General features: G+C 43.4%; 2 protein-coding genes across 2 annotated transcripts; both read left to right on the top strand.

Moving 5' to 3' along the window:
- The first annotated feature begins 6,104 nt into the window (after window positions 1–6,104).
- On the top strand, window positions 6,105–16,071 carry tbca (tubulin cofactor a). Its single transcript, XM_046375495.1, has 4 exons — window positions 6,105–6,317; window positions 11,058–11,163; window positions 13,702–13,788; window positions 15,243–16,071. Exons 1-4 carry the CDS (start codon window positions 6,265–6,267, stop codon window positions 15,321–15,323), a joined length of 327 nt encoding a protein of 108 aa, XP_046231451.1. The 5' UTR covers window positions 6,105–6,264; the 3' UTR covers window positions 15,324–16,071.
- Window positions 16,072–18,003: 1,932 nt separating this feature from the next.
- otpa (orthopedia homeobox a) lies at window positions 18,004–25,144 on the top strand. The gene is made up of 3 exons (XM_046375494.1): window positions 18,004–20,863; window positions 21,347–21,756; window positions 23,771–25,144. Exons 1-3 carry the CDS (start codon window positions 20,827–20,829, stop codon window positions 24,290–24,292), a joined length of 969 nt encoding a protein of 322 aa, XP_046231450.1. The 5' UTR covers window positions 18,004–20,826; the 3' UTR covers window positions 24,293–25,144.
- Window positions 25,145–26,338: the final 1,194 nt, after the last annotated feature.

Genomic DNA, 26,338 nt, shown 5'->3' with positions numbered 1-26,338 from the left:
CAGTTAGCTTATCTTAGCTTAGCTTAGCATAAAGGCTAGAGGGGCAAACAGTTGGTCTGTCTGATGGTAGTGAAAACATCCAAAGTTCACCACGTTAGCTCTGAAAAACCAACGATGGAACCAGGCTAACAGTTTCCCCCTGTTTCCAGTCTTTATGCTAAGCTAAGCTAACAGTTTTTGTAAACCATCTATAACAAGGGGAGGATGTCACTTCAGCTCAGTCTCCAGGATGAGATGTTATACATAAACTACAGATGTGTTTCATATGCATCAACTCAGATTACACATAGCCTGTAGGAGGTGACTTCTCACTGGGTAACTTCAGCAACTGTTGTTGTGTGTTTCAGTCAAATCTGGATATTTTAAGCCTAAACATGTTCTTGTCCAAATGTCTAAATGCTAACCAAGCGGTTTTCATACCTAAACCCAACAATTTCTTCACCACAGCTTTGCCTCAACTTAAAAAACGAAAACAGAAGCGTAAAGATGCATAAATGTATTCGGAGAACGAGCTTCCATGTGACCATGCCGTTCTGCTCCACTTTAGACCTTTAGCTCAAATCATTAAATTCCACACAGATTAGAGAGCTCTACGTCTGGATGGTTCCTGTGTTCTGGTTTCTGTTTCCTCTCCAGGAGCCCCACGTCACCCTTTTCAAGCAACACGCATGCGGCGGCGTTGGCCCCTCAGAGGATGGCTTTGGGAGTGAATAGAGATGAAGGAGGGGATATTAAGTCACTCTATATAACATCCAGGACACAATACCACAGTGATTGATGGGGGACAAAGTGGGAACAGCAGGACAGGGGGAGGGTGGGGGTGGGCTGGAGCGGAGTGTGGGGGGGCTGGGGGAGTAAATATTGGAGAGGAATAGGAGAGGAGAGGAGGTGAACACAGGGAAAACACATTTCTGGAGGGACCAGGCGGAGTTTGGAGTCTATTTGTATGAGTAATCAGCCGCCTATCTCACACACACACACACACACACACACACACTCTCCTCTCTCTCTCTCTCTCTCTCTCTCTCTCTCTCTCTCTCTCTCTCTATCTCTGTCAGCCATGTTTACTCACTGATTTTCTCAACAAGACAGCCATTGACACTGGATGGATGGGGCTAATCCGGCACAGAGAGGAACAGCTCTGCCGGGGTTACAGGTCCGAGATGGAGCGCCCTCGACACACTCCCCTCACCTAATCTTCCGGCAAATATTTATCACTATCAATTTGGCCTGACTCCCTGACATTAAAATACCACGTATAGATAACCTCTCGCTGGAGAATCGATCGCGGGCCCGTGCCGGCCCCGTCCGGCTCCGTCTCCCTGTGTAGCCGACCAGAGCATCACACGGAGAAGGTCACTTTAGTGGCACGTCACACCTGATACCAAACAGGTCATCCGTGCCGCCGCCGCCACTGCTGTCGCTGCTGCCCACGGAGGCCTTGTGCATTTTAAACAGGCTTTTGTTAGAAGGTGGTGGAGCCCAGTCAGAGGAGTCCAGGAGCCAACGGGGGCCCTGAAGAGAAGGAGCCACCAAAGGGAGGCAGACGTCAGAATGAGCTGAAATGAAAAGTTTCTTTCACTTTGGTGATCTTTCTGTGCCTTCATTTCTGGATCTTTTAAACTGTTCTTAACCTGACATGCTTGCTCTTCTCTTCTTTCAGCACAAACTGCAAGTCTGACTCTTAATTAAAGTATAAAACCACCGGGAAGACAACATACAGGCAAAATGACACAGACGCCTGTGGACATGTGCAACTCCTCACTGACAACCAGTCACAATGTGATTAAAGAGCAGCTCAGTATTTATATGGACAAATACAGCAAAAATCTAAGAAATAAAACCATAACGCAGTCTGTTTACATGTAAAGTGATTTAAAGTCTGTGTCAGCCTGTAAATCGCTTAAATATTAACAATTTGGCTCTACAAAAAATGTTTAATTTTGCATGGCTTACAGACACAAGCGAGACATTTATTATGGATTACTGGTTTGAACATTTTGGTCTGACAGCATGGAACCTGACAGCCAATCAAAATTCAGCGGGACAACATGATGTCTCCTTCAGGAGCTCTAAGATTTGTTCCAGCTTTTCCCGGAAGCCAGCTGTTGTTGTTGTTGTTGTTGTTATGGTTTGATCAGAAATACAGTGTTGGTACCTTTGTTTGGTACCTTGTTTTCATTTCACGTATCTAACAGGGAGCCTTTGGGCGGTTTTGCCTTTGACAACAACAGGAAACATGGAGAGAGAGAAAGAGGAAGAGCACGAGGTACCATTTTTCATCAGTTTCATCAGTTTTCATTTGTTTTATTGTCAGCTCTTCATGTTCTTATTAATCAAAAAAATATTTTTCTCCTTTACTGATGGATGAGTCTGGTTCGATGTGTTCTTGTCCCCGCAACAAAAACGTGTGACACAAAAAAGTGAAAATGTAAAACACTTTAGCCACCCCGTTCAGATTTTATCAGACCAGTTCCCAAGAAAAGAAACTGTGCGACAAGCAGTTTGCGGTGAGGTTTGCTGATCGTCCAGAGCGCCACACACTGAATCCCATTTGCCTCTGTGGTACTGGGGAAAGACTCCACATTTGAGTGAACTGCCCCTTTAAGGTGTGAGATTAAAGACGTTTGAAAGCCACTGATGTTGGTTCAGGAGATAAAGCCAGTCAAACAGCCCGAGATGTTATTTCCCATCCTTATTGTAATTCAGAGGAAATCACATAAAGCTTCTGATGAGAGAGAGGAAACACAGAAGGCAGGAGTGTGTGTGTGAGTGTGTGTGAGTGTGAGCGTGCACCAGCTGATTTCCTCCTCCTCCTCCTCCTCCTCCTCCTCCTCACTCTTCTTCCCTCTCGCCTCTCGCTAATTGACCGACGGCGTTCATACACACACTCCTCACTAATTTCTCATTTGCTATTCCAGCAGTGGCCGAGGCTCGTCTCGAGGAATACATCTCGCCTTCCCTCCATTCTGCAGAGTCCATCAACGACCCCCCCAACACACACACACACACACACACACACACACACACACTCCACAGTTAGCTGTTTTGTTTGGTAATCAGGTCGTGAAGCGGCCTTCTTCTCACCTGCGCACGCGTAAATACTTTTCTATTTCTGATGGAAAAAATTGCCCGAGTGGATTTTTTTTTTTTTTTTTAGGGAAGCGCACGCATGCTCACATGTGATGAAGAGCACGAGCACGCACGCACGCAGGCGCACACAGACAGGCGGGCGTAACGCATTAGAAAACTCCAAAGTCATCCAGTTTGCTCTAATCATTACAATTAGTCGTGAATTATCACCGGACTCTGACAGACGTTCCTTGTAACTCTCTTTTATTTCCACCCCGCGCTAATCAGCGGCTCTCATTACAAACGCTGATTAAACTGCAAATTACCCAGCAGCGGCCCCGTCCGCGACTACCAGCGCCTCGCTCAATATCAATTAAGTCTAGCAGCCCGTCTGTAGTCTCGCGGCGCTTCCAAATGCTTGATAGTGCCACTTATTAGTTTGGAAAACTCGGAAAATACCAATAATCAACGGGCATGAAGCTGCAGGGGAAAGGAGCCCGGGGTTTTCCCACCTCTCAGATGCAATCACATGGGCTCAGTCCGATAAAGGATTTCTGTGCTGCTGCTGCTGCTGCTGCGGTGCATGCAGGCCTGGAGCGGACAACCGCCCAGCGCAGGGCGAGAGGAACCTGCAGCATATTTTATTCATGTACTGTGGGAGAGAAGCACCGGTCGGGAGGGATATTTTAGGATAATGTCGTGCATTAATGCAGATCTCACATTCATCAGATCGTTCCGGTTCGCAGACAGAATGAACCGGTTTCTACCCTCTGATGTTAACCCGTTTAGTCTTGCTTTAATATAAATTTGTTTAACTTATTTAAATTATTTTTGCTTTGGAAGCGAGTCCTGGTCCTGCAGCGTTTCTGTAGCATCCACGAGAAGGATTCAGATCCTTTGCTCGAGTATAAGAAGCAGTACATCAAAGTCAAAATACTCCATTAAGAGCAGACGAGTACTGCATTGAAAATGTTAAAGTATAAAGGATAAAATACCAGAATTCATCACGCAGAGAAATTATTTTATATTATCATACAGAGTCTATTAGGGGATTTTAATGATGCGTTTAAGCGAGGCGGGATTTTTAATGTTTTACTCATCTTAATCTCTTCGCATGCTGTTGTTTACTGCGTAACAGCATTTTATGAGATAATTCGAGTGCAAATGTAGTGGAGAAAACAAAAATATTTATGAGTCAAATGTAGAAAGAAACAGATCATCATTCAGGCAAAGTACATTCAGGCATTGGCCTCCTGCAGGATGTCTGCTTAGTTTGATTTTCATAAGGTTTTCATGTCGGTTCACCAGCAGCACACTTCCTCTTTGCCAGTTATTCTTTTATGAATGAAAATCACACTGGACAATAATGAATGCATTCAGGAATTATGTTTTGTGTTGCAGCAAAAATGTGACATTTGTTGAGAATGTCCAGCGTGTATATTTTCTTTTTACTTAATTTGAGGACAGATATGCATCAGCTAAATAAGCCACAAACACACTAATACTGCGTTTAAGTTGAACTGTATCACAAAAAACGCCACCCAAAACAAAATGTTCATACGGTCAGTTTTGTTTATCCCTCATTTTGGATTCACTCAGATTTTGCTTTTCAGTCTGACAGTAACAACATGCAACATTTTTCATTTTGACAGATGAAAAAAAAAAACAAAACCATGAACACAGTGAACTAACATCAGTAATACTGCAAATTAGATGACAGACTGCGGCGGCGAGGACATGTTTAATATAGTTTCTTTTTTTAGAGAGGACTTGGATCAGACACAGTTTTGTCTTTTCATGAAGCAGAAGCTGTTTTCAATTCCTTCACCAGTTCTTTCAGTCATTATCAGCTGTGATGAGCAATTAAAGACATTTAAGTTGTGTTAACAAAGTGTGTATAATTAGCATTCTGCTGTTATGGAGAAGCTGTTTCAGAGTCGTAATGTGTACAGTTGCAGCAGAGTAAAACAAACTTTTAATGCTGCTGGCAGACTGAGCACTGGACTGTAATGAATATGTATGGATATATATTTTTGACACAAGCAGCCTCAAGGAGTACTATGAAATTGATTCTTTTGTCGCAGATCACACAAATCAATATCAGATGCACAAAGATTCAGATGACATTGAATGTGCTGTCTTTGTGAGGCAGCTTCATAAGCCATGTCAATTGTTCAGCTTAAGTGATAAACTGTGCAAATATAGAAACCGCCTCTCAAAGCCGACACCACAGCGTCAGATATTTGTCTCTGTGTGGAGTTAAATGCTTATTGATGCTAAATGGTAAAAGCCAAGTTAATGCAAAAACGTTTAAGCACACTGGCCTGCACCCACGGTACATGTGTGTACATGTGTGTACATGTGTGTACATGTGTGTACATGTGTGTACATGTGTGACAGCTTCACTGCGTGTACAGTGAAGCTATCAGATAGCTTGTGGTCACAGGCCTTTAAGTGTAAACACTACCTAAATAAATAAGACAACAAAATAAACAGCACAAGTCTTAAAAGGAAGGAAAAAAATACACAACACAACATAGATGTTATTTCAATATTTTATTCAGCACTACTACTACGTTATTATTTGTGATGTACGAGTTTTATCTCCTCTGAATCCAACAAATTGTTTCACCAGTTTATATTAACAGAAGTCACTTCACTGCAAAGCACATTGCTGATCACGTATAGCAAATGTAGCTCAGATACACCGAAATATTTGACATCCGTTAATGAAAGGTTGAAAATGTTTTTAGCAGGATAATTATATCAAATTACAAATTAATTTCCAGTTTAATTCATTTTATATTGGTAACTGTAAATGGTGATTCTTGCCTCTTCCTCCTCTCCTGTTTTTTTCTGGCTATCTATTAATATTTGAACGAATTTTAATGTTTTAAGATTTACTTTTATGAAATTAGCCAATGAAGAGGCTGCGTGATTCACGGTTTATTTTAATTATCTCTCTAATTGCAGGACACATGTGATTAAATGTAGCCTACAGGACCAGAGCTCACTCCTGTGAGAAAGTGTTTCCTCCTGCACCTGTCACTGTGATCCAAGCACTCGATAATCATCCTCTCCCACACATCGATTTTTCTGCGAGCAGCTTGTCAGCCCTGACGTCCAGCTGCACACCGTTCACACAGTTAGCCACAGCACGCTACATCCGAGCAATACTCACAAGCTGCAGCCATGACGGATCCAAGACTACGGCAAATAAAGATCAAAACTGGAATCGTTAAGAGGTAAGGTTGATGCTTTTTAAACTTCAGTTAAGGGTAAATATGATTTAGCATGCCAGTCAAGGTACGTTAAGCTATAGGTAGCGAGCTAATTAGCTTGGCAGGGCCGCAAGCCGGGCTCGGCGCGAAACCGTAGCGCTCGTTTAGGAATGATTCTGGGCGAGGTTTTAAGTGTTGTCCGGTGTTTTGGCGCGGCCTATAGTCAGTGTACAGATGGCTACACTGTTTTGTTCTGTTTTCGGTGGTTACTCTTCGTTTTTGTATGACCCAGATTACGATTGTGATGTGAGAAAACAAGCTCACCGTGCTCCATAATATTGCGCTGCATTGTAATAATACGTTTAGTGCAACTCGTGACGTTAGCGAGCGGTCGGCTAATGCTAGCTGTCAGCTAGTTAGCTAGCTAGCTGTTACGTTCTGAAGCATAAGTTGCTTTTTTAGCTCGCCTGTGAGGTGACGGTTTCTGCATGCTTTCTTAAGCTGCCGTATATGTTCCTGGAAGAGGTAACTCACAACCATTGTGCTAGATATTGTATTTAATATGGTTTCATATTCCAACAAGTTTTTGTAACTATGAAATAAACCACAACAAGCCACGAAGACGCTCATACTGAAAACTGCATGAATTGTATCAGCTATTGTTCATGTTAGATGAACCGACATTGCAGCGCTGTCTGTTGCACAGCTGTTCATTGTTTTTATATTCATATATCAATACTAATCTCCATCTTGCCCGAACTGATGGCGGACATCATCATTTTTTTGGCGATGTAGCAGATAAGCTGCACAGTCATGACACTGCAGTGGGGAGGTCTCCGTTATGCTCTGCTCCTGTTGTATGGCCCAGACAGCCTGTCATCACATGGATATTAGACCTACAGGCTTACTGTCACTTAGCACAACAAACTGTCCCGTGGTTTGTAAAACATGGTCCTGTTTTTCACACCAAAACACGTCATAACTTCGCTGAAAAATATTCTACACATCTTAACGCCATGTTAAGTCCCATCCCGTGTTTACAAATATTACGACTTCTTATACGATTTTCTCTGTACGACTAGAGGATCAAATCAACATCAGGTTTATCAGGGTCATACAGGAAACCAATCTAAAAGGAAATAACAACAACATTAAAGACATCTCTTGTGTTGGGGTGCATCTGCTTAGGAGGAAACGTGCCTGCACTATCTTCAGATTTGTTATGTTGTATTAAGATTACTTTATTCTCCTGTTTGTCCTCTGCTGGATACAGACAAGATATGCAATCGTGTAGTTTGGAAATAAGTTAAGCTTCACACAGGAAATTACTAAAAAATAAACTAACAACTAACCAATCAGTTAGTTAGTTGGCTGTAGGTGTGATACAAGAGCTGACATCTGGAAAACATCTGGTTGACCTGCAAGAATCGATTGAAGAAATATTTCTCATTCTGATGCTTTTACAAAGCTCATAGTTTATGTAAAAAAAAAAAAAAAAAACTGTAACAGATTCAGTTTTTGGATTAATCTTCTAGAAAATATTTGATAAGAACTCCAACTATGTTACCCATACCCTTGTGTAAACATGTCATTTTTTTTATTTTTTGCTTTTATGTCCCAATCTATTCAGTTTTTGTAACTGGTGATGGACGTAGCTGATGAATTTTGCTATTTCTTTCTCTCATAAGGTTGGAAAATTGACTCTTGGAGTACCAAATGATAATGAATAAAAACTCCAAACCAGTACATTAATAAATTAGTGTTGTCTTGTGCATTAAATCAGATTTGACCCAAGACACAACATGAGCTTTTTAATGTAGCGCCTCTCACACTGATCAGCCAGTTTAAGACACCCTATTAATAGAGTTGGCATCCAGCCTTAAATTTGTACGGTGGCCAGATTTACCATGCTGGAAGAGAAAGTGCTGGAGATATTATGAGGCGTGGTGGGATAATGGGCTCAGGATAGCAGTCTGTGTGATGGACCGAGAGTCTCGTCGATCAGGCAGACCTCTAATTCCCTCCTGTCAGTGGCGATAGTGTAATGTGCTATCGATTGTGTTTTGATGAGGGTCAGATTACTAACAGGCTCCCTGAGGTGGTAATGATGGTTGCTGGATTTCCCACAGAGGATAATGTCACAAAGTACACATAGTACATTAGATGTACTTCATCAGCCGGTACCGTCTTTAACTGTTAACTGATGCTTTTGGGGTTGAGTGTGCTGTATGAACGCGAGACAGAGGAAAAAGTACTACTGTGACATGGGCCCTTAGTCAATCTGTTAAATTTAAATGTACAAACTGTCATTGCTTTCTGGCTCTTCATAATCTCCCATTCAGTCTCTTTCTCCTCTGTCTCTCCTTTTCCCTCTCCTCTTGCCTTGCTCGCCCCCTCCTCTGTTTTTATATATTGGAGCAGAGGAAACCTGCCTGCTCTTTTAGCCAGGCCTATTTCCAGTGGCTTTTGCACATTCCAGTCAGTGCCTTTTCTGCCCTAGCGAGGCGGATGCCCTTAATAAAATGACAACAGTAATTTGCCTTTGTCATTCCGGTCCCAGCACAGACTACATCGTGGCTCAAAAATACAGTGCTAGAGGAGGCGGCCGAATGTGTGTGTCGGCTGGCTCTAATTCCCTTTTTTTCTATTTTCCAGGGAGCTGCCTTTTCCATTAAGCCTGAGGTGGCAGGTCTATTTAAAACCAGCCACGACCCCACCCCGCATTCACACGGCGCTCCGAGTCTGGGAGAAATAAGAAATTAACATCAGGACTGGAAGGGGAGGAATGGACATTTTGTTATTAGACTGTCCTTCAGTTTTATTCAAATTATTCCACCCTTCCTTCCTCCATCTTTCCCCTCTCTTTGCCACCGTCTTTGACTCTAAACAGGTGACATCGCTCACTCTGCATCAAGCACGAGAGGCAAAGACAGGAGCTGCTATTGCATATGGTGCCTGTTTAAAAGCTTCTTGATGGAGCCGTATTAGAATGAGTGGTAATTGATGTAAAATATGACAGAGTGGCTTCCGTGGCTGAGCAGAGGAGTGCAACACGGAGGGAAGGGTCTCCAGTAATGTGACTGATTAATGAAGGATCCCTCACTTAGGCACACAAAGCTGATTTTATGAAAAATTAAATTTGTGTTGTCATTCTGACAAGCAGGCACAGCAGGAAGAAGACTATTAGTTGGGAATCATTATCAATAGCGATATTTTCAAACTCCATTATGCCAATCAGGGTCAGAATCTGTTTAATAGATTTAGTTCCATTTGGCCTGTAATTGATAAATAATCAAAATTTATCAATGTACTCAAGCCCATTTTCACTAACAATCAAGGAAAAGAGGTCCATTTACCACCTGACTTGGTCCAAATTAGGGACTAAATTGATGATCAATTAATCTCTAAAAAGGACTAGTAGTGCGAGTGTGTGTGTGTGAGGTGGATAAAGGAGTCAGATAAGCTTGGTGATGAGGTTTGAGCTGGAGGGTGTGATACAGTTAACAAGGACAGCACAAGGTTTAGTGTCTGTTTGTCTGCTTTACCCAACATGGAAAAAAAGTTGATATACAGTAAAAGTTCAAGCTTGAAGTGGATATTACTGCAGATATTAAAAGTATTTCAGTAAATATAAATCAGTGTGCTTTACAGCAGGAGCATCAGTTTTAAAAGCTGTGATCAGCTCATCGATCTAAACAAACCGTCATTGGTATTGAAATGTATATCGAAATGTCACTGCAGTCTCACCTTTAGTTTTGGGAGAAAACAATTTAACAGAGAATAAATGTTGTGAAAATGCACTGTTTTTTAAAATGGCACAGAAAATCTGGTATTATATAGATTAGGTCAGAGATCAGATAAGTGCTGAACTTGGATGAATGGATCTTTTAATTCAAATTTAAATTCACTGAAGAGACATGTCAAACAGTAGACTCTGCTTTGATTTCTGGTCCGAATTTCTATGTAAAATTCTTCAGTTTTTCTCTTTTTGACAGATTAGTTGTGCTAATGTTGCATATAAATCTGGTTTGTGTATTGCATATTACATTTATTGTGACGTCTCTTGTTGACAGATATGAAAGATCACTTACACAAACAATGCAGATAAACTAACAGTATGTCTCATTTCAATATGAGGCCAATATCATCATCATTGTTTTGCATGTTAGCTACGATGAAAGTAAATGTTTTGTCAGTTTAGTCGTGACCTCTGGCTGTGGTCTGTCGCAGTTTGCTGGAAAGGCTTATTACGCAGAGTGTCTGTGTGAAGCAGCTGCCAAACAGCTGCATTTTGATGAGTCAAAGTGAAGGTTTGTTCCAGAAATAAAACGTTTTTTCATGACAGATAAGCATTGTATTAGATACATTTTAAGCAAGTACATCCTGTCCTCAGTTTAGATCAAAATATACTAAAGCTGTGTTTCACATCAAAGTATAATTTAAGGCTGACGTCCACTTGGATGTGGGTGTTCTGTGCAGCAGCAGTGAGGAGGGATGATGTGTTCGCTGGTTGTTATGGAGGTGTGTATCTTTCCATCCTGTGGGAGATGATCTCACTGCGTGCCCTCAGTCAGAGGAACGTTGGACAGAATGAGGATAGATGGCCTCGTCTGTAAAAGGTGACCATCACGGCTCGCCTTTTCATGGTTCGGCTTATATTATCTGTCTGGGAGGCTGTGCATTTGTGTTTGATGGAACAACACTGTGTCACTGCCTTAAACCACGAACCGTCTTCTCCTCTCTTCTTGTTCCCGTCGTCTGCAGGCTGGCCAAGGAGGAGAACATGTACAAAACCGAGGCGAAGCAGCAGGAGGAGAAGGTTGAGCGGCTGAAGGCAGAGGCAGGAGATGAGTATGTCATCAAGAAACAGGTACTGCCTTCCGCTTCTTTGACCCTGTAAAACAATTATGTGTCTTAATTTGAAAATCTGCGCATTATCCATTTGCCACCAAGAGTTTTCCCGTAGATCTCAGCCACTAAGTGAAGTGGTTCTGCTCTCCCGTAGTTGGGAAGTGAATCCTATCTTGATGATATGAGTGGCCCCTCATTCATGTAATGAGGTCAGTCCGCAGTGATAATGAAGAATTAGGTTTTGAGGGGAGAATCATTAGTGATTTTGTAATTTGCTTGATGCAGATGTAATTATATCATGTTACTTTAGAGGAGTTTGATAATTACTGACACATGCTGGTAATTTAGTGCCCCTAACCCCCTCTCCATTCTCTGTCACTGTGCCTACAGTCCTGCCTCATTTGCCTGTGCATTAGAGAGAACAGCAAAGGCTTTGAAAGTGATGAGAGTGATGCACAAGTTGCCAGCTTCTTCCTCATGTCTTGGTGGCATCTGAAATGTTGACTTTATCTGTCTGTGGGGAGAGAAACAGACGGGGACAGTTAGCACAGACAGGCTTGCGGGTGTACAGTTCATTACATGGGGATTTGGACCAGAAAAGGTGAAACTAAGAAGAATATTAAAAGACATATTACTCAGCATCTGTTTTTGGAGCATGACAGTCTCATTTCATGCAGTGTTTTTAGCCATGCTAGCAGCAGTCCTTTAGGATGACAGTGTCTGTGCTGCTTGATCTGTCCATCACTTTAGTCCAGACTGAAATATGCTGTGAAACTTTATACAGACACTCATAGGCACTTGAGGAAATCTGCTGACTTTTACGGCCCTTTGATTTTTTTTTTCCCTCCAGTGCCGCCGTGAGTGTCACTTTTATGGTTTTATTTATCGAATGCTTTTACCCAAAGCCACAACAACCATTAGATGGTTTGTCGTGAATATTTGCACTCAAATGTTCCTCTCAGGATGAATTGAAATAATTTTCTCCCACATTTTGATTTATGACCAAGTACCTGCAAAACGTACGACACCCCCGTCAGTGTCAGCTCTGTGTTTACTGCTAATTGGCAAATGATAGCATGCTAACATGCTATACTGATACTGATACCAAAAATCAGCATGTTAGCGTTTAGCTCAAAACGCCACGGTGCTTAAATACAGCCTCACAGAGCTGCTAGCATGGCTGTAGACTCCCTCGTCTTCCTGAAGTCTAAGTCTAAAGATCAAGTTTTCTATAGAGTGTATATAGATGATGGTGTTTATTAAATGGTCCATAGTATTGGGTCTGTTTAAAATTCTTGAGGAGGTACATGTCACTCTTACACAAGTCTTTCAGGCAAACCTCCAAAACAAGAGGATTAGTCGTCAAAGTAAAACTCCCAGCATCCTTGACGTTTAAGGTCCCAAATGTTAGCTCAGAAAGGTCCAATGTGGCCAGTATGTAGGCATAGTCCGCCAGTATTGGGTCCCAGTTCATTTTGGATTTCACCTCTACATGTTCCAGGCAGGGAGGAACCGCAGAGCAGGCACCACTTCTGATTATGTTTACTGGTACCATTAAAATTCAGTGTGTGTTTTTGTTTTGTTTGCTCATTCACAGAGTGGCGGCTCAGGCTGAGCAGCAGGCTTGGCTGGTGTTAAATGGGGAGATTTGGAGGCCAGATGGATTATGGTTGGAGATGAGAGGTCTGAGGCAGGATGGATTAGAGGTTTTTATTTTAATGGAATCAATACGCTGTAAGTGTCATCCTTATCCCGCACTGATGGGATCATTCCACAGCACTGGGAGGGCACCGTGACTTTTCTCTATTTCAACACTCCTTTGCTTAGGCTGGCTCACCTTGTCACATGTAGATGGCAAGCAGCTCCACTAGCGGTCCGCCGTCTTTCGGTGTGTCAGGTAGCCTGCCAGCCTGCCCGTGTATGAGTTCATCTGAGCGCCTGTTGGTGTGCATAGCCGTGAAATGTACATGTGTGTAACTGCGTCCATGTTTTGACAGAGGGCTTGGTGAGGAAGCATCTGTCATGAGTGAGTGTGTCTGACAGCGTTAGCCAACTCTTCTCTGCTCTTTAGGGTGCCAGCTGGGGGAATTCCACATTAGCTGCGGCTGTGTAAGTTCCCCAGGCTTTAACACAGCTTCGCTCCAGGCGTAGTAATACCTCTTTACGCCTGATCACAGTGCCCTCGGCTCAGGGTTTCTTCATTTATCCAGGTGTGCAGTCAGATCGAGGTGGTCCCCTGCTGCCCAACTCCCTGCCCGATCGATAACTCAATAACATTTTTCATAGCGCTGGCTTGTTGGAAGATGTTAACCACAGCTGAGTGTACGTGGGACACCGTGCACGTTACCGTGAGGAGCAAGGCTACGGCGGCAAATGAATATGCCCGAATCTGGCTGTCTGAATTAATGTCCTGTACTTGACAAATACATGTTTGATGATGGTTTTTTTTTTTTTGTGAGGCGGGTAATGAAAAGAAAGAAAACAATAACAGCAGCAGTGGTGGGGTCCAATTAATAAAGACGGCGATGGCACTGATGTGGTCTCTGTGTGCTTTCAGATGGAGGTGTTGCAGGAATCCAAAATGATGATCCCAGACTGTCACCACCGTCTGGTCAAAGCGCACGCTGATCTGCTTCAGTTATTAGTAAGTAAACCCTCAGGGTCACTGTTAGGTGAAAGTGTGAAAAACCCTTTTCATCTCACATCATGGCAAAACTGAATTGATGAGACTCATTTATCTTGTTACTTTAACTGTGACCGATTTGACTGGTTTGTTGAAAAACCGCATGGTGCAGTTGTATTTGTGGAATATAACAGACACACATTATTAAATTGTAAACTAAAATTCAAAACTTCAGCTCGTGTTTGAACAAGATGTGGTTCTCAGTGCCATGGAGGAGCCCGTCTCTCAGTCCGCTGTGATCCTGTTGTGTACCTGACAGTAACTGGACAAAGCTGAGCTAAGCTGGTCACAGCCACCAGCCTTGATGCTGAAAAGGGGAGAAGTTAAAGATAAAATGTATTGCCAAGTAAAAATATGTTTACTAATAATTTTGGTCAGTAGGGGGCAGAAATATTGAAGCAAGCTGTCAGATGCACAATCCTGACTTGGTATCATCTTTTTAAAGCTGCTGTGGCTAAAATTCGCATACAGTAAGTGTGTAAAACACTCAGTGACAAGAGACTAAATCGCTCCATGGGTCATATGAAGCTCTTTAATCCAGTGTAAATAAAATCTGTAATGACTGGCTCAGTGTCAGTGTTTAACCGGACTACCGACTGTGTTGATCCTCTGACTTTTTCCTCTTGCGCCCCCCTGAGGTTCACATTTGTGTTTTCTAACCAAATATGTTGACAGCTATTGGATGGGTTTCCGTTTAATTTGGTTCAGACATTCATCCTCCCCTTGCTGAATCCAATGAAACAAACGATCGTCCTGGCCACATAATGCCAGTAACCTACTCTGCCTCAGCCACGTACCACCGCAGGAATGGGAAAAGTTTGAATAAGCTCAAGTATCACATGACACACCAGTTAACCATATTTGGGTGTGTCTGTACAACCGCTCGTGTGCGCTAATCCCTCCAGGACTGAAGCTGATATGGTGAGAAGCTAACATAAGCATGCATGTCTCAGGGTCATCTCAATTAATGCAGAGCAACAGTCGGGCAGCTGGTGCTGCGAGTCCCTCACATGAGAGCCGAGCGGCAGGCACAGGAAGCTAACCTGGAATTAGCAACATGTCGCCTTCTCCGTCACTCATCCTCCCGTCTTCCTCCCCTCAGACGGACATGCGCATATGCACATACTCATCGCTGTGGATTAGCAGCGCTGTAACCGCGGTGACCAGCACAGCAACGCACACACACACTTGACTGAAGGACGTGGACACCATACAGTCACATCACCCAGCTCGCTCCAACCCTTAACTGCTAAATTTGGATCCCAGTGATGTGATACTGACAAGCTTTGTGATGACGACCAAGTGACATCCAGACGACTTTGTTCAAATATTTTTTAACACAGAAATTTTAAAAAAGGATGGCAGTATTTTTCTAGAGTGGCCATAACACAAAACTGTGTGTGTGTGTGTTTCAGGAAACAGAAGAGGATCTGAGCGAATCAGAGGAGTACAAAGAAGCTAGAAACATGTTGGACTCAGTGAAGCTTGAAGGATGATTTCTGATCTGTTTTCTGTTCTCACTGTGAGGTTCACTTTCTCCCAACATCCATTCCTTTGGTCAGGCCCTGTTTGTAGCCTGCAGCCAATCACAGTGTCTCTTCTTCATGTAATTATTTCAACTGTAAACGTGCCACCACACTTTGTTCGTACCTGTCCTGTGTGTGTGAAATCCCATAAGAAGACGATCAAACATTCAGTTTATTACAGAGTGCAAGGCTTTTTCCTACTGACACACAGTCTGGGCTTCAGAGGCAGGATTAAAAACACACATTTGTCTGGTGTCTTTTCTGCAGTTACCACCATCACTGTAAACGCTGTGGCTCCACCGCTCGGGTGATTTGAAGCCTTTTTTGCACTGGTCACTATAGTAGACAGTGAAAACCCTGCAGTTCACCATGGAAACTCCAGTGTTTTATGAAGTGAGTTTTAGATTTTTGCATTTCTTGTAGGTGTGTCTGAGTTCCTATTTAAGCCTGTAGGACATTACATCCCACAATACTAACCAGAGCTGCAGTTATTGATTATTTTCGATTGTTTGCAAAATGCCAAAAAAAAAACCCCAAAAAAACAACTTTTCCTGAGCTGGCACTGTGTGTTTAAAACAAAAATGTTCAACTGCAAGTGGTATAAAACAGCTGAAATGCAGCAAGTGATCACATTTGGCTTTTTTCTTTCTTTTGAAGAAACTCTTGTAATTTTCTTTCAGTCGACCAATCATTAATAAACCGATGATTCCAACAGCAATGCTAACTGATGGACTTAATTGCACACGTGGCTGTTAAGAGCAGCGAGAAACACCTGCAACAAAGACGAGGGGGCTTGTCAGTCAGATGACAAATGCTGCTTATGGCCGTGAATGACAAAACAGGCCTGTCTGGTGTCCCCGCAGCAGCTCCATCTATTATCCAAATGGCCTAAAATAACGACACCTGGTACGAAGGCTGAGAGAGCCCTTCCTAAATAGTCATACTAATAAATGAACTCAATTGCCAGACAAATTAAGGTTACATTTGACTTGATCCTTATTTTACAGATTTCGATAATTATCGGGATCACCCCAAAGTCTCATTAGCGCCCTAATGAGGCGCTGCTGCTCCGTGGCATCTACCCCGCTCCATCTCGTTAAGGAAATCGCTCTTCAATGCTGATTATTTTATTTGGAGGTATAATTATATTTCTTTCGGATAAATCACGGCCTAATCGAGTCCGTGCAGAGGGCAGCGGCGCTAATTGAGGCATGAGATGCGTCGGCGGGGCGCTACATCTGGCTGTATGTGACCAGAGGACCCGTGCGGGCTGCTGGCTGCTCTGAACATGCAGTACTCACATCCCACATTCAAGTACAAGTATCATACTGCAGAATACTCCTGCATTTAGTTGTTTTACTGCAGTTGGAAGGATTACCGGATAAATTTGTTTAAAGTGTCCAGATTGAAGCACTATATAGTGGGGTGACATTTTTATTACTGTGTCCAAACGTGAATGCAGCGTTTTAATGTGGCTGTGCAGGCGGATGATTTATCTCTGTAATCTGTTGAACTGCGTCTTCTTTTAGAAACTCATCACGGTTTTGCTTTTGAACTCTTATTCTGAAAAGGCCTCGAGTAACTAAAGCTGTCACATAAACGTCATGGAGTAGAAACTGCAATATTGTCTCCCATCACTCTTGAATTTAGTGGACCTGAAGTGTAAAATAGCATTAAGTGCAAGTACCTCAGAATTCTACTTCAGTGCAGTACTTGAGTACATATTGACTTCTTTGTTGTTTCTCTGGAGCATCACTCACTCTGTACTCCCTCCTCAGACAAAACTCGACCTCTTTGCTGATGTGCTGTGAATTATCTGGCCAAACACACTGTAGGCCTCCTTAGATTAGCACTAATTGAGCGAACTGGCCTGCATAGCCTCGGAGCAAGTTATACCTGCCGTTTCCAATCTAATAATGTGGGAGAATAATGAGAGGATGTGAGACTGTTCTGTTCAGCTGCGCAAACTCAGAGTACATTTACTTCAAGAGAGTCCACTACCTCAGAATTGTACTTTTCAGACTCTAATACGGTTGAGAGGAAAATGTTGTAAGGAATAAAAATCCAGTGTTGGATGTTGGATGTATTTAACACAGATGAAGGCCGTTTCCCCTTCACAGTCAGGCCTAAGCTGTTTTTACTTAAGCCAACGTTAGAATAGCAGCACACTTACGTATTTCAACTTGAACGATCTGATTTCTTCTTTCGTTGCTACCTTTATTTATAATTCTTTTCCAGTTTACTGGTATTAAAATAGCTTGTAATCGTGTGAGCTAGGCCTATTGTCGGCGGGAGCGCTGACGTTGTCGCCGCTCCGTCGCTGTAGCGACGCGTTTTCCGCCCATGCGGAAGAGCAGATCTCCGCCCCTTTCTGCCGCTAAAGTTTGTCCGTGGCAAACTTTGTGCCGCTGGCTGCAGGCGCACGGCAGCCCGCTGTGGTTGCAGCTGAGTCGCTCTCCTCTTCTTCAACACAGCAACTTATTACTCCTAATCCCCGGCAGACTGTCACCAAATCAGCTGCATGAAACAAGAATCTCATTTGTTAAACTGGGGCTTGTGCAGATGGAAGATCGATTGTTTTTCTCCTCAGAAATCTCTAATTGAGTGAATACAGACTGCGTATCAGAGAGAGGGAGGAGGAGGAGGAGGAGGAGGAGAGAAGGGGAAAAAATCACCAGGGCCCTTAGTGGAGAGCCTGTGGTGCAACCAGGAGGTCACAGGTTCGAGCCCCGCCGGCCACCGTCCACCAGCCGCGATCTCACACACACACACACGCGCGCGGATCTGAGGTAAATAAATCCTCCCGGTACACTTACAGTAGGCCTGTTATGTTATCTGGTTTTATTAAAAGTCACTCCTCATCTCCACAACGCGTGAAAATGTCTACTTTCCACTCAGATGCACCGCATTAACTTGCAGTTTGTTTGTTTGTCTATTTTTATTTATATGTGGAGAAGATTGATGTGAGCGTGTTAGTGGAGTCTGCAGCTCACTGCAGCTTTGGTCCTTTAATTACAGCCTTATCATCTCAGCAAAACCACACGAACACACACACACACACACACACACACACACACACACGCAATCTATTGGCACTGCTGAGTGAAAAGATGCCTTTGAATTAGTGCAACGAAATATATTGAATCTAATCGGAATAACAACATCCAGGGAGAATAAATTACCACCAAACAAACAAATTAGCTCATAGAAATAATGAATAAACCAATAATAGTAGCAATAGGTTGTGGTTTAAAAGTCTGCAGTGCACAGAATTAAATGTTTAATATCCACGTTTTCTAAATAAAGCGTGAAATCTTGCAAGATTCAATCTGTACAAACAAAACCAGCTAAACGAATTGTGTTACAGGCAGCCAATGTTGTTTAACAACAACAACAAAAAAAAAACACTTTCCACCATAAAAAAACAGTTGCCCCCTTTTCAGGCTTGCAAATAATAAACAAATTGTTTAAAATATATATGAAATAAATTACTTTTTGTTGGTGGTGTTTCAGGCCCTTTTCCACAGCACAAACGGCATCAAATCATCGCCTTCTCTGTCGTTTGGCTTAAATATGAGCTGCTGCTACGAGAGGAGTCATTCACTTCTGTTTGTACAGCTATAAAAGCAGCCAGCTATTGAAAAGTCGTAAAATGAAGCGCGCAATCCATCATCCGCAATGTGATGATTTTGAATTATCCTCACAGGCTTCCGGCGCGCCGACAAACGCCGCGAAGAAGAAGAAGCTGCCGCAAGGAAACCACTGGATTTTACGCGCAATTTATTAACGAGAATAGCAGAGACGGTGCACAAGCATAATTATTCACTGCTGTTTCTATAACTCATTAATATATTACAAAATAATTAAAAGAAACAGCGCTTAGTTCCAGTCTTAAACCTCTTTTTAAAAAATCTACCTCAAGTCCAGCCTCTAAAGACAAATGAAAGCCTTGACACAGAAGGGATGAGAATCATCTCCCGTCTTCTTCTTTTCCTCCGGTGAAGAAAGACGCAGACATGAGCGCAGAGACCAAGTGTCCTCCACATGCCCGATGCGTCCGGAGAAGACACACTCCCTCCACCCGTCCATCCCTCCATCCCTCCATCCCTCCATCCCTGCCTCCCGGTCTGTCGGTCGGTCGGTCGTGCCAGCAGATTGCAGACAAATAAAGGCTGAGCGGAGGCAAAAGAAGGCAAAACGAGCCCGGGGCTTCACGCTCGGACGCCTCCTTTGTGCCACCTTTTTTTCAGCACATAATAAATAAACCTGCTCCCTCAAAACGGCCCGACATCTGTCCGAGGCTAGTCTGATTTTTTTTCCTTTTAGTCCTTAAATATTTATCAGTCTGGAGACAAAAAAGCTGTTGTGCTATTTGAGTCTAAAGGTGGATTATTCTGTGACAAGTGGAGCACGTTTTGTTTTGTTTCCCCCCTTTTTTAAAATAAATTTCTTGTCTGTTGTCTCAGTAAATAAGCTGGATTTAGACAGAAAAATCCAAAGCTCCTCCAGTGGGTTTTTTTTGTTCTTTTTGCGCGGGTCTGACTGCTCAGGTGGATTAACTGCGTCCCTTCATCAGAGCTCATGTTTAAACTCCCTCCACTTTCCGGCGAATTAATCTGCTCACACACATCATTTAAACCGAGTCCCTCCCTTCTTGACAGTCGGGCCTAAACACGAGTAAATTACCACTAATTCATACTGATCTTACTCTGATATTTGCAATAAAGGCGTATGGATTTGCCACTAATTACATGAAAGCCTAATGGGCTTGAAAATGAGTCTAGTTAGAATAATATAAAGTTTGTTGTTGGGCTGACTGGGAAATCAGGGACATTAGAGGAGGTTCAGTCGGTCTCCGGTGTCCCAAAGAGGTCGACGGTACCATGAAAGCGCAGTCACAGTAAATGCACTTTGGTCTTGCAGAACCCAGCTCACACTGGAGGTGTGTTAATGCAGCCATGTGCTTCCTCCTCACATTAATAACTCCTGCCCTCGCTCAGGTGGCTCTCTGTGCAAACGGCTGCAGAACAGTATGCACAATTAAACAAATATTGTGGTGATCCAAGATTTTCTTTGAACGGGTCGAAGCTTTCGCGCAGATATTAAATCAGGTTATTTTATTGGATGTAATTTGGAGGAGAAATCAAAGCCAATTACGGGAATGAGGAGGAATGAACTTGTGGATGTGAGAGGATGGAGGAGGTGGAGGAGGAGGTGCAGTGGAGGGGTGCTGAAGCTGACATACCTCAGGCTTCAACTCTGATTGGTCCTCGTTTGGAGAAGCTCATGGGTTCATTCCGTTGTTAAGCGCCTCCCCATTTCTCTAAACTACATTATAATGCAACGAACCTCCCTTTTAACCACAAACCGAATTTGCTTTCATTTAGGCTATATATATTTCTTAAATAGGTTAAAGTCATAGAGGGTTTTTTCCTTTTTTTTGGAATAGCACTTCGCCCTGGAGCGGTGCGCAATGCTATCTCATGCCGACCTCCTGGATGCTCGCCTCGGTGAGTTATCATCACCAAACTCCGGTCTTCAACTCTACTGTAAGCTGGAGACACTTCTCATCTTAAATCAAGCTCAGAAAATTGTCAATTTGCTTCTTAGATTATCTTAATGTGACTGAAGTGAGCTAAACTCGCTTAATTCATTGGAAAAGTAATTATTATTATTATATTACTGCTTAATTTGATTTAACAATTTTCTAAGATATCGCTGTGATCCGATTGAATTAAGAGTATTTAAGGAGCAGATTGTAATGTGCATGCTGTCCCCCGGAGCTGCAGTTTAATTCGTGTTTTAATGCATGCGCAGCTTTTTTCTCTCAGCAGCTAAAATAATGTTTCAGCTCCTCACAATTCCTCCCTTTTGCCTGTAAAGTATTCTGCATGTGTGAAGTCTCGCAGTATTTGCCTAACATGTCCCTTTTCTCCTCCTGTAGCCAGAGGCTTTTTCTGTCCAAATCTCACCAGCTGTGCTTCTCTGTGCAGGGATGAAGGATGCCGCGGCGGAGCTCCTGGGCCACAGGGAGGCTCTGAAGTGCAGGCTCGGCGGAGGAGGACCTGACCCGGGACACTCCGGGGAGCTCGGCCCGGGCCCGGACGGAGTGGAAGGGGCCACGATGCTCCCGGGCGATGATATCAGCAGCGGCGGAGGATCCAACCCGGTGCAGGTCAGCAGCAAAGAGCAGGAGAAGCAGCAGCAGCATCAGCAGCAGCAGAACAACAACCCGAACCAGTCCGGAGGGCAGCAGGCCCAGAAACAGAAGCGGCACCGGACCCGCTTCACTCCGGCGCAGCTCAACGAGCTGGAGAGGAGCTTCGCCAAAACGCACTACCCGGACATCTTCATGCGGGAGGAGCTGGCGCTGAGGATCGGCCTGACGGAGTCCAGAGTGCAGGTAGGACGGCCGGAGCGGACTGGATCAGCAGCGGAGGAAATGAGAGGAGACGAGAGGAGTCGAGTCTGGCGTCTGGGCACGTTTTAGGATCTAAAACGCCGCGAAACAAAACAGAAAACACCCGAGTATGAATTTAAAAAATCCTTTAAAAAATAAATGTGCATCAACTCTAAAATAAACAAAAGAAAATCGTACTAATGCGGCCCTGATTCTGCCACAAAAACAAACTAAGAGTTGCATTCAGGGACATTAAATCCTTCCTGTAACAGCAACCTTTTGTTTTACTCTTTATTTTTTATTATGACTCAACAATCAAATAAGTCGTCCTTAGCTACTAATTATTTCTGCAGTTGTATCTTTAATCACATATCACGGATATAAAAACACGGATGAATTAAATGTAAATTTAAACTGTAAATTTGATTTTACTTTTACGTCTAGAGGGAAATGTGATCTTTAATTTTAGGCATTAAATAGTAAATAAACAGAAAAAAGAGCTTCTTGTTTATAGTCTTTATTTAGCTTCCGGCAACAGTGAAATAACGATGTATGTGCAAAAATATTAAATACACATTTTTATTATATCCCACAATTAAAATTCTATTTATTTTGTTAGAAAACAAAAGTATGACAGCTGAAGGAGCATCTATTTGTTTCCACAAGAGAGCCAATTACCAACAAATTAAAGGTTATTAAAGGTTATAACACGTTCAGTCACGTCCTCTCACGTCGCGGGATTTGAGGCTCTCAAGGAGAATAAAAACAACTCGTTTTATTTGGTTTGATTAAACCACGTCGTTCCTGCGGCGACTAGATTGTGCCTGATCCAAAAGCTGGCCCACATGATGTCCATCTCATCTGATGAATCCGCGGGGAACCTGATGATGATGATGATGATGATGATTGCAGCTTTATTGCAGCCGATTAATCGCCTCAGATAAAACCGACTGTGCACTGAAACCGGCTTCGTTAACAGACGTGAATCAACTTTCACAGCTCGACTGAAGTCTCCTTCACATCAGGAGATCAAATGCGCTTTGGTCGCTCACATGTGAAATAATCATCATTATTATTACTGCACGAGTCGATCCAGTTTCTGTATCTCCATAAAATAAAAATGAGTGAAATGAAGCTCGTCTGCAGTGCGGCTGGAACGAGAGGCAGGTCCAGGTTCAGGTTTAGCGATGGGCCTGTCTCAGCTCCCCACGTCTTCATGCCGGACGCGCTGAGTGCGCACTCCGTCTTTTTAAACGGAATGAGAGATTGCGTTTTCTTTCCTTTGAAGTGTAATGCATTTCAGGCCGGATTTCACGGCTGGCTACGCGGCAGGAAAGAGACTGAGATTGTCCCGTTCTTATTACTGCGCCCCACTTTCTCAAGCAAATCCTCACATTAATCATAGACGCGCCCGTTTACAGGCGAACCTGCAGCAGCTCAAGGACTCCCGAACACCGAAATAACATGATCTTTATTATCTGAGTTCAGTGGCTCCTCCCAAAGCAGCACGAATCCCAAAGTGTGGTTTTTAAATAATTTGAAAAAAAAGTAATCTGTCATAAACAAAAACAAAACCTCTCCATCTGCTGAAAGTCACACAAAAATATTGATGCGGGCTGTAATATTTTTGATTGATTCACTGAGGCAAAAACTCCTACAATTCACCTTAAAACGTGAACATTTTGAGACCATTCGACGTACAAAAATCAAAACGGAGCTTTTGTTATGGAGACTCTGAAACGCTTCTTTGACGCTGTTCAGTCGAGACTCAGAGAAGAACAAAATACTAAAATTACGCACGTGATATTCATTTAGTTTTTATTAATCTGGGACGTTTACGCACAGTTTAAAGGTGAGAAGCTGACAGGATCCTGCAGCAAACATAAATCGGTGTTTTCCTGCAGCTGATTTATTGTCTGTTGCTGATCTCAGACTGATGTCATAACCTCTGATGAGACCGCCTGTCAGTGCAGCCATCACGTCTGCCCCTGCTAACTCACCGCGTCTCCGTCTGCAGGTCTGGTTCCAGAACCGACGCGCCAAGTGGAAGAAGCGCAAGAAGACCACCAACGTGTTCCGGGCTCCGGGAACCCTCCTGCCGACGCACCACGGCCTGCCCCAGTTCCCGTCCGCCGCGGCGGCAGCGGCGGCCATGGGCGACAGCCTCTGCTCCTTCCACGCCAACGACACCCGCTGGGCCACGGCAGGGATGCCCGGGGTGTCTCAGCTGCAGCTACCGCCGGCTCTGGGCCGCCAGCAGGCCATGGCGCAGTCCCTGTCCCAGTGCAGCCTCGGCGCAGGGCCGCCGCCCAACTCCATGGGTTTATCCAACATGTCGTCAAACGGCTCCGGGCTCCAGTCACACCTCTACCAGCCCACTTTCCCCGGGATGGTACCCGCGTCCCTGTCGGGCCCGACCAACGTGACCGGCTCGCCTCAGCTGTGTAGCTCCCCGGACAGTGACGTCTGGAGAGGGACAAGCATCGCCTCGCTGCGCCGCAAAGCGCTCGAGCACACAGTTTCCATGAGTTTCACCTAGTGACGAGGCCGGGGGGAAGAGCTTTTCTTTCACTCACGCAGAGATCCTCTGTATTTAGTTCTTACTCATCCAATCCATCCAAACGGTGCACCGGGAAAAGTACAAACAGGATATTTGTTCGAATGGCAGAGCTGCACACCTGGCGGCTTTTCCTCACGCGCGGGAGGGAAGGCTGAAGCTGTTTGTCAGGCCTGTTGGCCGAGCATACGACTGATCTCTTTTAAGCTCTAATTTATGATTTCGCATGTAGCCTATGACGACTATTTATTTGTCTATTTAAATTAACTTATCGGTTTGTTCTGTATTTATTGATTTGGCACATGCAGCCCTCATCGCCGCAGGGCTCTGCAGTGACTTTTTGCTTGGTGACTGACGGTTTTCGAAGACAAATTCTGTGGATACTTTGAGACACGAAGCACATTCCCTTTTTTTCCACCAAGGGCCAAAGGGATGCACGGAGTCACACACCTGGAGGTTTACAAGAGCACGAAAGATTCACCTGAAGAGACACGGAAGCTGATTTGACTACAATCAGGACAACATGGAAGAGGACTTGACTGCATGTGCTGTCCAGGGCAAAAGAATAAATAAATAAAGATAATAAAAAATAAGGGACATACTATAAATTAAGACATGGAAACTGACTTAACTATAATCTGTTAAATAGGATGTTTTGTGTAGCGGAAGCACTCTTGTTCCCATTTGGTCAGTTTGTGATAACTTCTGTTTCCAAAATTCTGTCTGTGCTTATTATCAAATATGACTTTCTTATTAAATGTTTGAACCATTTTGTTTCATGGACATGTTTATATCAATTAAATGTAAATGATCAAATAAAACTCATTTTCGATTATGTCACATCACGAATCAACCCTCCTTTGTTCAAGCGGTTCGCAGCTGGCCTGTAGAAACCACGTTTTTTAACTTAAACCACAATGAAAAACTTAATCCAGCTTAGTTTCTCTCAGAGAAATTCCAACCAGACCTGGAGATGCGTGGCTTCCAGCTGTAACTTAGCCGAAATCATGTCCCGACCGGTTTCAAACCTCCAGGTTAAACTGAATCAAATTTTATGACATCATGACATGACATCAGCAGATGAGTGACCTCATCTGCACGTCACAGGGACGGTTTCTGCAGCGAAGATGGAGTAAGCCTGCCAACAGTTGACCTAAGCAGCATTAAACAGGTGAAATCTGTTCTTCTAGCAGCAGAAATGCAAACCTCTGGCACCACGTTGTGATATTCACTCTTCTCTCTGTATTTTGTGTAACTCGTGTCTGTTCTTCAGGACATTTCAGAGGGAAATCCTGCACCTTTTATCTTTTAGCAGGTTTAAATTTTACACACACGGGAGCAGTGAAATATGGCTAAAAGATGCGGCGTCACGGTGCTCGTGCTGACACAACCAGCACATCCTCTGGTTTTTATGAGGAAATGTGCTCAGGCCTGTGAAAGCTCTGCTGGCTTTGTTAATCCTGGTGTACGAGACTTTAATCCCAGCAGCTCACTGGTTTAACACTTAGTCAAGCTGGGATCCTAAATGTTGATGTTTGACTTGATCTCTTGTCTATTTCCTTCATTGGGTTCAGTCAAGTTTGCATTTCATAACCAGTCAGAGAGACTTTCCATCTCGTCTTCGCTTCAACCATAAGAACTCCGTGATTTTTATGCTCACTTGCCAACAGCGTCAATGGCCTCATGTTTAGAGCTGACCAAGGCTTGTAGGAGGCACTTCCTGTCACAGATGCTACGTCCTGGCTTATTTTGACAGTAAATTAAGCATAACCATTTATGATTGTATTTATGTGCTTGTTTCCCTCCTAAACACATATATGTGGAGGCATTCATACTTTTTATTTAGCTGAGTTAATCTTTACATTTTTCCAAAGGCTCAGGAAGCTTTTCTGTACTTTTCGATATCATTTAATTCCGAGAAAATACCAGGTTCTCTCAAGTTCTGGTCATGTTTAAAGTTCACATTGATTCATTTTTATCAACGGGTATATAGAAAAAAAGTAGATCTAATTAATCAGCTGTCAATCA

Source organism: Scatophagus argus, chromosome 20, assembly GCF_020382885.2.
Source record: "Scatophagus argus isolate fScaArg1 chromosome 20, fScaArg1.pri, whole genome shotgun sequence".
Lineage (NCBI taxonomy): Eukaryota > Metazoa > Chordata > Actinopteri > Scatophagidae > Scatophagus > Scatophagus argus.
Note: the sequence above shows the minus strand (reverse complement) of the source record. Positions and strands in the feature narration are given on the sequence as shown.